At 36.6% G+C, this 11,695-nt stretch overlaps 1 protein-coding gene across 4 annotated transcripts in view; it reads right to left on the reverse strand.

Moving 5' to 3' along the window:
- KTN1 (kinectin 1 (kinesin receptor)) overlaps positions 1-11,695 on the reverse strand; it is an 83,642-nt gene that overhangs the window by 50,867 nt on the left and 21,080 nt on the right. For all 4 annotated transcript variants that reach the window (XR_001008176.1, XM_011999670.1, XM_011999672.1 and 1 more), the window contains exons 6-8: positions 5,741-5,857; positions 3,693-3,833; positions 490-596 (exon numbers count right to left, since the gene is read on the reverse strand). Coding sequence is in view for 3 of the 4 variants with exons in the window: in XM_011999670.1 (XP_011855060.1) it covers positions 490-596; positions 3,693-3,833; positions 5,741-5,857 (365 nt within the window). In the remaining variant the exon portion in view is untranslated. The remainder of the gene's footprint in view (positions 1-489; positions 597-3,692; positions 3,834-5,740; positions 5,858-11,695) is intronic.

Here is an 11,695-nt window from a genome sequence, read left to right on the forward strand (position 1 = left end):
GTAACTGAAGAAGTTCTTCACAAAGCAAAAGAGAATTGTTTTTAAAAGTAACTCATTTTAAGCCAGGTGTGGTGGTTCACGCCTGTAATCCCAGCACTTTGGGAGGCTGAGACAGGCAGATCACCTGAGGTTGAGAGTTCAAGACCACCCTGACCAGCACGGAGAAACCCCGTCTCTACTAAAAATACAAAACAATCAGCCGGGTGTGGTGGCACATGCCTGTAATCCCAGCTACTCGGGAGGCTGAGGCAGGAGAATTGCTTGAACCCAGGAGGTGGAGGTTGCGGTGAGCCAGAGATCGCGCCATTGTACTCCAGCCTGGGCATCAAGAGCGAAACTCCGTCTCAAAAAAAAAAAAAAAGTAACTCATTTTAGAAACAAATGTAAAAAAAAAAAGTCTAACCAATTACTATCAAACACTATTAATATTTTGATGATTCAAGAAAATACTCTGCCATTCAATTAAAAATAAGGTATTTGGAAACATACTTGCTTTCCAGTTGATTTGTAGTGTTGCTGACAGCATCTCTCAGTATGCCATTTTCCTGCTTCAAGTGAGCTATCTCTGCCTCCATCTGCTCACGAACTTGCTGAAACTAAAATTTTACATATATAAAACTTAGAAAACAAAGACTGTCAAAGCTAACTTTCAAAATAAACTTTATTAAAATAAGAATGTAAAAAGCATCAATAGATTGAAGTTTGAATCCTTCTTCTCAAATAAACATGAACAAATTTAAAAGAAATATACTGTTAGTGATGACTGCAAATTAAATACAAACTCTCACCACATTCAAGAATACAAGTAGATACTAGCTGCTATCATATTTGACATACAAGATAAACATGCTTAGAGATGATGTTTCAGAACTAAGTATGATTTAGGACTTCTTTCCTATCAAATAGATTCATATAGAATTAAGCTTGTCCTGATCCTATGTCAATTGTATGTTAGCAATATTCTTAAAGTCTTTAGTAAGCCAAAGTTTAAAAACTGAAAATATGTTTGGCATACTTCATATTAAGTTACAAATTGAGCCATAATCATATAGATAACACAAAAACCTGCTTGCTAAAATATTCTGACCTCTAATTGTTTTTCCAAGTTTTTACATTATAAAATACATATAACATAAAACATACCATTCTAACCATTTTCAAGTATACAGTTCACTGGTATTAAATATATCCATAATGCTGTGTAATCATGACCACCATTCATCTCCATAACTCTCTTCATTGTGTAAAACAAAACTCTGCACCTTTTAACAAATAACTCCCATTTCTTTACCTGAAACCCCTGGCGACCACCACTCTTAACTTTCTTCTTCTAATTTTAAAATTTTGGATTAAAGAATCTAAAGACAAAGCACACTGACTCTTACATTCTCATAAGAACATGTTTTTATATGAAATAATCTTATTAATAATTCTTTCAAAAGAAATTGTTGCTTATTAAGAGAAATTAAGGTATATGTTTCTATTTTTCACAGAAGTTATCATATGGAATCTGTATCCTGACCTCTGTAAGTAATCAAGTAAAACAGGATGAATCACTTCAATACCTTTCACCTTCAACAAAAGATGCTGCTACAAGTATCTGACTAATTTTCAAATTAACAGGAATTAGGAACTAAGAAGAAAAGATCACTTGAGGCTAGGAAAATTAGTTCTTCAATAACTCAAATTGCTGGGGGATGAGAAGATGAAGGAATGGGTTAAACAAATGCTAAAAGCAGTGGATAAGGCAAAAACACAAAAACAGCATCATTCACTTCTTTTTTGCTATTAGTGGCATTTCAGAGGAAAATAGTGGACTCTGAAAGCAGCGAGGAATATTTTTAAATTTTTAGCAGACTAGCGATATTATCAAAGCAATATTTTACAAAAAAAAAAAATTTGGTACCAAATGCAAGACAGAATGAAAATGACAAACCTATTAATATGAGCTGTAATTATTCTAGCATGTAATAATAAACTAAAGACACGTCTAAGAATTGAATGCAAGAGTAACTAGAAATAAAGTGGTTTGGAGTTTTTTGTTTTTTGAGACAGGGTCTCACCCTGTCACCCAGGCTGGAGTGCAAATGTGTGATCACGGCTCACTGCAACCTCAACCTCCCAGGCTCAAGCCTCCCACCTCAGCCTCCTGAGTAATTGGGACCATGAGCATGCCACCATGCCTGGCTAACTTTTTAATTTTTTTGTAGAATGGGGTCCCACTATTTTGCCCAGGTTGTTCTCAAATTCCTGGGTTCAAGTGATCCTCTACCTCAGCTGGGATTACAGACATGAGCCACGGCACCTGGCCACAGAAATAAAATGTCTTTAAGATTTCAGAGCAAATTGTAGACTAAGCGAGGCAGAGAGAAGTCACAGGATTCAAGCATAAAGATAACAATGCCTCAAAATATAAAAACCATGATTGGCCTGGGGGGAAAAAAAAAAAAATCAACCTGATCAATAGGTGAGAGTTTTAGACACATATTAAATCTGAGGTAATGACAGACCTTCCAAATTGAAGGATCAGCCAGCAGATGGAAGTAACAATTTCAAAAAGTCACTGGTCAAGAAAGTTAAATTAAGGAAAGTATTACATGACCCCTAAGCAAGCAGACCCAAGCCATATTCTTCAATAGCCTCTTTAGCAGTAATAAAGATATTTCAATCTTTTTAAAAATAAGAAAAAAAATTCACTGGTCTAGTCCTAACTAGGATCATGAAAATGGAAAATATATACAAGAGACAGACTGTAAAAACTGAGCCTTCTGACAGAAGATGAGTGAAACGGTAGGAAGTAACAACAGACAAAATCACTCAGGCCAAAACCTTAGAAGTCATTCTTCACTATCACCTCTCCCCTCCACACTAACACCAAGCCCTATCTAACTCACTCTTTGTATACTCAAACTCATTCTCTCATTGTCAACATCTAATTTCAGGCCCTTGTTCTTTAACTTGAATTCTAGCAAAGTCTTCCAACCATCCTTTGCTCCACTCTCCCCACTGCTACCAAGGTAAAAATTTAAAATAGCAGTGTAATTCCAGCGACTGCTGTGTTGCTTAAACTCCTTCTCTGGCTCCCCAGTCTTCAGGTATACAAGGCCCTTTTAAGATGGGGCCACTATCTACTTCTCAACATCCCTTCTTCATTCCAGCTCTGATTCCCAAATACCACAACTCTTACTGTATTTCTCACAGAGCAGTTACTCCAGACAATCTGTACTGGTAGCACCTGGATTGCACTAATTAAAAAGCTCAATCCTGGGTCCCAGAATATACCCACTGAACTATCATCTCCAGAGATGGACTAAGAAATCACACACACACTCTTATCCTCAGTGCCCATTTCTTTACTCTCTTACTTGATAATGCCTAATTGTTTTAAAAGATTGAACACAGTCTTATCACTTCTAAAAAGTCTTCCCTATCAAATCCTTCTCTTCCCTACCTCCCATCACCATTGCTCTAAAGTAGCCAATACTTCTCTTTATCATCATATTGATCTGCATCCAGCCTCCCTACCTCATCCCCACCTAGAAAAGTTGTTTTACTTAGGACAGAGAGTGAATTTCACTAGCCACTGTATGTTGATAGCCCAGCAAAGGGCCTTGCACATACTAGTCACTTAAAAGTTTGCTAATTAAATGAATGCAAACATTTCATCTTGTTTTCAAAGAATGAAAATATACCTTCATCTGCAACTGTTGAGTCTCTTGATAACTGACATGTATTTTGTTTTGAAATACATTATGTTCCTTTTCTAATGTTCCAATCCGATCTTTCATCCTTGCTATAACCACATTGCTTCTTTCTTTCTCTGACATCATTTCCTAAAAGAATATCCCAGAAATTTAAAAACTTGTTATTTAGTAAGTATCATAAGCCTGCAACAATGATAAACAATGATGTTATGTAACATCAGTAAAATAATCACGAATGATAAAACATTAAGTACTTGCTTAAAAAAAGCTAGGTCAAAAGATTTCAAAAACAGTCTTCTGCATCTCATCTGCTCTTCACACCAATTCCCTTCATAATCACTTTGCCACTGTTTTACTACTAATTCAAATGCATTTTCTAGTTTATTATAAGTTAAAGACTATGAACCTAAAATAAATCCTACATTCTAACTTGATTACACGAAAGAACATTTTAAAGCACAATAGTTCCTTCTCTATCATTCCCAGGTACATTCTCTTTCAGGGAAAAAAGGCCTAGAAGGAAATAAAAGTCTCTTTCCTAAGGGAAGAAATAGGGATAAGATGTCTACAGTAGAGTCAAAGTTTCAAACAAGGGAAAGTAAAAATCAGAAAGCAGTTTTATCATCTTCCTAAGTCAAATCTTTTTTTTTTTTTTTTTTTTTTTTCTGAGACGGAGTCCCGCTCCATCGCCCAGGCTGGAGTGCAGTGGCGCAATCTCAGCTCACTACAAGCTCCCGCTCCCAGGTTCACGCCATTCTCCTGCCTCAGCCTCCCAAGTAGCTGAGACTACAGGCGCCCGCCGCCATGCCCGTCTAATTTTTTTTGTATTTTTAATAGAGACGGGGTTTCACCGTGTTAGCCAGGATGGTCTTGATCTCCTGACCTCGTGATCTGCCCGCCTCAGCCTCCTAAAGTGTTGGGATTACAGGCGTGAGCCACCGCAACTGGCCCCTAAATCAAATCTTAAATGAGGGATTTCATTTTGTTTTGCTGGTACTACGAACTCCTAGAACAAATATTAATTATCGAAGTACATGAAAGCCAAGCAATTTTAAAATCAGCTGCAGGTATGATTAGGACTAATCATGTCCCTGCTCTAAAGCAACTTTTCGACAAAATTTGAGATAGTACATAATTTATGTTTGCCTGAGTTTGTTCATTCATCTTTACAAATTGTTATACTCCTGTATGACATACTTAGAAGTATATACATCGTAAGTACACAGCTCAATGAATTATCAAATTAGTTATCCTAATTTTTTTAAATACAGTCATATAGTCACATAAAACTGTAAGTTTCTAATTTTATTAACAACTTTAATCTCGCCAACTTTTTCCATTGACTTTTTTTATTTACTTCAAATTCACATAAAGGATTTATATTCAAACAAGGTCATTCATTCTTACAATGTCATCAAGTGGCCAGGTGAACGACTAGTAAATAAACATCATGTACTCTACTGCATTTAATCCCTAGAAAGAGAAACAAGCACTTCAGGAATAATGAAACCATATTTTCTATAGTTTCAATTCTGTTCTCTCAGTTTCATGATGTTTTAAAGATTGGCTTTTCCAGTATTTTTTACTATTAACCTCTGAGAGTAATATTTCTGAGATTTGAAGAACTAGACAAAAAATTATACTTATCACAAGAAGCTCCATAAATTACTTATGTTAAGAGTTTCACATTTATTCCATTAATCAGACTTAAACAAGATCACACCAAATTTTGTGTTTCTATAAAGAACAGATCTAGGTCAGATCCAATTAAAACAAATTCCCATGCTTCTGTACAGAATGCTTTTGTTATTCTGAAGTTAGGATATCTGTAAGTACTCTTATTTTAAATAATTCAACTATAGGTTATAATATCACGAAAGAGAGAGACGGCTCTATCTACCCTCCCAAAACTCTAAAAGAAAGTTACTTTAGTTGGATATAAAGTATAATTAAACTACTGACAATAGATAATTTCTAAAATCTTTCGTTGCTTCTGATTTGCGAAGTATATCCCTCGTACATAAGAATGTCTTCACCTGGGTTAACTGCTTACACCGATCCTTTGTAGCAGCAGCATCTTCCTTCACAGCAGCAAGTAACTTGTCCTTTTCTTGAAGCTGATGTACGAGCGTAGTCAATTCTCCCTTACTTGACTGCAATTGAGAAAGCAACGCAGAATTAGTAATAGTTACCAAGGGCTAATAAAAAGTATGAAAATGGGGCTGGGCGCCGTGGCTCACGCCTATAATCCCAGCACCTTGGGAGGCCGAGGCGTGCGGATCACAAGGTCAGGAGATCAAGACCATCCTGGCTAACACAGTGAAACCCCGTCTCTACTAAAAATACAAAAAAAAAAAAATGAGCCGGGCATGGTGGCGGGCGCCTATAGTCCCAGCTACTCAGGAAGCTGAGGCAGGAGAATGGCGTGAACCCGGGAGGCGGAGCTTGCAGTGAGCCGAGATCGTGCCACTGCACTCCAGCCTGGGCGACAGAGCGAGACTCCATCTCAAAAAGAAAAAAAAAAGTATGAAAATGAAATGTGGCACCTATACACCATGGAATACTATGCAGCCATATAAAAGGGTAAGTTCATGTCCTTTGCAGGGACATGGATGAAGCTCGAAACCATCATTCTCAGCAAAGGAACACCAGAACAGAAAACCAAACACTGCATGTTCTCACTCATAAGTGGGAGTTGAACAATGGGAACACATGGACACAGAAAGGGGAACATGGACACAGGAAGGGGAACATGCCTGTTGGCGGGTGGGAGGATAGGGGAGGGATAGCATTAGGAGAAACACCTAATGTAGATGACGGGCTGAGGGGTGCAGCAAACCACCATGGCATGTGTGTACCTATGTAACAAACCTGCACGTTCTGCGCATGTATCCCAGAACTTAAAGTATAAAAAAAATAAAATAAAAAATAAAAGGTGCTAAGATTTAAAAAATTATGAAAATAAAGTATCTAACATTAAGTGTTCCTGGGTCAATGCAGAGTTCTGTATTACATAAAAAGTAAAATAACTGCCAAATACTGATCAGTGAAATATTCAGAAAAATCTCTTTAAAGTTGTATATTCTGAAATTTCCAACTAGATATATATCAATCAAAAAACAGATTTTTACAAAGAATTATGGGAATTCTAGTTTTAAACTCAGAGTCAAGACAGTAATTTCCTCCTCCTCCTACCAGATCGAAAGAGACAATGTGAAACCAAAATGTAAGCTGCTATGAATGAAACAGTAACCTATAATCTCAAAGCATCGAGGAAAGATCACCAAATACAGTAAAAATCAAAATCAGATGCTCCACGACCCCATCAGAATACACCCATGGCTATAGAGGTGCCATAAATGTGTAGTTCTCTGAAATTAACAGGCACATCCTGAAAGGTAAAACCAGCAATCCCCAATCTGACATGGGAAACAACAAACAAGTGCAAAGATTGAAACTTTCTCAGAAGGTCTCAAGAAGGAAAAAAAAAAGTCACAGATAAAATCACACATCTCAAGCAGGAAAAAAAATCACTCAAAGGGAGCAACTAGCCAGTGAGGCAGTCAAAAGATTCTCTATAGGGAGGCCCTAAGTCTCTTATCTGAAAAGCAGCGAAGGCTAAAAAAACTCATTTTACATACACAGTCCCCAAGGAGAACACCAGTCAGCCTTGACCCTTTAGTAATACCAAGCCTTAGCACAAAGATGATCCAAGAAAAACACCCCTCATTGGAAGAACAGTAGTAAATAAAATAAAATAGAATAAAATAAAACAGGATCTATACTAGATATCAAAAAAATGAAAATAAGAAAAACACAAATAACAAGTGAAGAAAAATCACCAGAAAAAGGTTATCAAACAGCAGATAAAAATTGTGATTAAAAATCTAATATAGGAATCATCTCTGGAAAATAAAAGAGCTCAGAGAAAAGATAACACAAAATGAGATGAAATGTGAGCTGGCAAAACTAAAGTGGAAGCAAAAGCAACACCATCCCAGAAATATACTATAGTTAGAAACAGCAAACAGAAAAGTACATGCCGCTGTAAGCACAGTAAGGGCCATAGAGTACATGGTAGAGAGAAGTAAATAAAAAGGAGAAATAAAGTTTTCTTTGGTAATGTGTTAGGTTTTTTTTTGTTGTTAAAGATATGAAAGATAATGAAGGTAGCCAGAGGAGAGCCCACATGTATTTAACTGATCTCCATTATTTTACTTATTTCAAGAACATTATATATAACTTCCCAGTAATAAAAGCTGACTTGAACCTAATGATTAAAAAGACATACTGTAACCAAGGTAAGTTGAACAGAGCAGTCAACATCAAGCCATATTATAGTACAATTACTGAATGCCAAAGAAACTGAATCCCTTGATGTGTGTAGAGTAGGTCAGACACTGAAAAAAATACAGTAAATAATAAAAATGTGATTGATTATTCAAAGAATGTTTTATTGTGAGAGTGCAGTTTAACAAAAATATATGAAAAGGGTGCAAAATGCAGGCTGGCTTCAGACCTCTACCCAGCAATATGAATAAAGAGAACAGTGAAACAACAAATGCATAAAATGTTTCAAGGAAAGAAAATGAAACTCTGGAATGTTATACCCTACCAAACTATTATTTAAGTATAAATACAACAAAAGCATGTTAACTTGCCAAAATTTGGAAAATTTCTTGAAGAAATCCCAGGAAAAGCAACTTCAGCTAACCAAGAGATGAATAAAGAAGCTATGACAAAAATACTAATATTGAGATCTGGACCTACCATTAAACTATAAAATTAAAACTAAAACATGAAAATTATAATCACAGAAGAGATGTTAAATATTACAAGTATCTGACAAACAGAAAAACTATTATTAACAAAAGTTGAGAGGGGTGGAAGAAAGCAGCTAGGGGAAAAAAATTTAAGTGGTATAACAGTAGTTCCTCCTGCTACGCAGCATGAGGCCCAAATTGTTAATAATTTAAAGTTTAAAATATAACTGAAGCAAGTATATTTAAACGTCAATAATAAAAAATTAATAATTAAACATTTTACTAATAATTATATTAATAGTTTATATTTTTCAGCATTTATTATATGCTAGGGACTCTAAGCACCTAACATGCACTATCATTTAATTCTCAAAACTTGATCACTCCCATTTTAGACACAGGAAAACTGAGGCATTAAAGCTAAGAAACTTACCTAAGGCCACAAAGCTGCAATTGGCAGAGTCCAGATTTGAATGCAGGAAGTCTGACTCCAGAGCTCAGGATCTTAAGTACACTCTCAAGTGCCTCATAACTCGAATACAAGGGCACGTGTGCACTCACACAGCATAACATCTCTGCTCCAACCCTTCTAGCTTCTGCTCTGTTTTCCCCTTCCCACCTAAGCTTATTCATAGAGGACACTCGCTGTCACTTTTCCCATTCATTTGGTACTTATTTATAATCTTGTATTGCAATGAAACTGCTTTTACTAAGGATATCAAACTCATCTCTAAAGCATGTTACTGTTGATCATTCAAACTCAAAGTTTCTGTGATTCCACTATCTCCTGGTGTTCCTCCCGCTTCACGCCTCTTCAGTATCTTTTGTGGTGATTTTCCTTGCCCTTTACTTGTTGGTGTTTCCTGGGGTTCATTCTTGAGCCTTCTATCACCTCTCACATCCTCCCTGATCTAATATACATCTACCATATGTACTGATGATAGTGGATTATCTTCCTCTATCACTCCCATTGTAGCCTTTCTTCTACTCCAGAGAAATATGTTTTTAATTGTAAAATGACTATATCCACTTAAATGGCACAAGGGACACCTAAAACAGCTTTCTGAAATTTCTCAATCCTCTACTCTCTACAAAGTGTTCACAAAAACCACACTCACCACAATCTATCCAGTTACTCAAGAGAGAAAACAAGCAGTCACCATGGACTCTTCTTTAGCCACTACATATAACTGCTCAGCAAATCCCTTAACTCTTCTATCCTATGCCAGTGCCCTGTATTTATCTTTCCCTTGCTCTAAAGTGGTCTTTATTCGGCACAAGGATTCAATTACCTCTGAGACTTTGAACAATCTGTGAAAAGGTCTGACCAACTCAGTTCTAAGGCAGGAAAAGGGAGAAATTAAACTTACCTAGTCTTACTCAGATACAGGAGACCTACAAAGGCAGAGTTCCTTCAGTAGAGAACAGAACCGCCCCATGAGAAACCAAAAACAAAAAGATTTTAACCAAATGGCTCCAAGGAAAAGGGGAAAAACATCAACAGTTTCAAAACACTTGCTCCATGCTATCTTTAACAGTTTCCAACTTCTTCCAAGGCCTGCCTAAAATAGACAAAGGGTAGTCTGATTTACCACCCAGACTCTAGAGTTCAAAGCTGTCTCAGACAATAAAATGACTACTCTTGCCCCCATAAGCTACCAGGAACATCTTTAATTAGAAGAGAGACACTTAAAGCAATTACTTTTAATCTTAAAAAGCATTAACTCTAAACAGCAATATAGTAACACAGTAACTTCAGCAAGGTTCCTCCCTGCTAGGAGCTGTTCTCAATCCCCACATATAACTAACAACTTTTTAAAGAAAAAATTAAACCATTAAAGGTTTGAAAGTAGTTGAAAGGTTATGGGAAAAGTAGTCACCCAATTACAATAAAATAAACCAAAGGACAAATTCTTTAATCAATATCAAGGCTAAGCACCATGGCTCACACCTGTAATCCTAGCACTTTGGGAGGCCAACGCAGGAGGACTGATTGAGCTCAGAAGCTTGAAACCAGCATGGGCAACACGGTGAAACTCCATCTCTATAAAAAATACAAAAACTAGCCAGGCATTGCTTGTGGTCCCAGCTACTCAGGAGAGTGAGACGGGAGGATCGCTTGAGCCCAAGAGGTGAAGGTTGCGGTGAGCAGAGATCGCACCACTGCACTCCAGCCTGGGTGACAGGGCCAGACCTCATCTCAAAAAAATAAAAATAAAAATAATCAAGAAAGTTCCTTGCAACAAAACATCTGTCTTCGTATTTAAAGTCACATTTATCGTATTTACTGATTACCTTTTTACTCTGGGCCATTGCTGGCATCACATGGAGACTATCTAATAAGCATGCTACATCGTAAAATTGCCACAGATTTGTAAAATGCACTGTCAATAGAAGTATGACAGACTTATAATGCTACAATAAATGCTATGGCAAAAACATCCAGACGGTTGTAAGAAAGAATAGAAGGACAAACAATTTAGACTGTGAATTCAGGTTAGCCTTATATGAGAAAAAGACATTTAAGTGGAGACTTGAAGGAGGAATTGGGCATAGAAAGAAATTGGAGGGGAGGGTTTGGGAGGAAAGGGGAGACAGGACAGACAGAAGAAAAAAATCTGATATGAGAGAAGAATCAGAGAAGACTCCGTATGGGTGAAATTTAGTGAAGAAATAAGAAAAAATGTCATTAGATGAGGCTGCAGAGACAGGCAGGACATAGACCTGTTAAGGAATCTGGATTTATGTTTTAACTGCAAAACAGAAAAACACCAAAGGGTTTTTAAAGCAGTAATATAACCTAATTTATCTCTTACAGGTCACTTTACAGTTACATGGGGGAAAAAAACAAAATTAGAGGACTAAGAAGAAAAGCAGAAACATCAATTTGGAGACTACTGCAGGTAATCAGGTGAGAGGTAATGGTCTAGACTAGTCTAAGAAAAAATCAAACCATTGAAGGTTTGAAAGTAGTTGAAAGGTTATGGGAAAAGAGGTGTGCATGTGTGTGTTTTTAGAATAAAGACAGTTAAATGCACCATAGCATTTAAATGACAGTTAAATGCTAATATTGAATAGCAGACACCACATCACTTTATTTTACATAGGTAACCCTTGAAAACTTCACCTTTCCCAGTACGACATAGTACATATGATATTATAGTGAATATGACCCATAATATAGATGTTAACTGCATGGGGTTTTTATTTTACAGACATAGTACATAT

The sequence above is a fragment of the Mandrillus leucophaeus genome, unplaced genomic scaffold, assembly GCF_000951045.1.
Source record: "Mandrillus leucophaeus isolate KB7577 unplaced genomic scaffold, Mleu.le_1.0 Scaffold60, whole genome shotgun sequence".
NCBI classification, from domain to species: Eukaryota; Metazoa; Chordata; class Mammalia; order Primates; family Cercopithecidae; genus Mandrillus; species Mandrillus leucophaeus.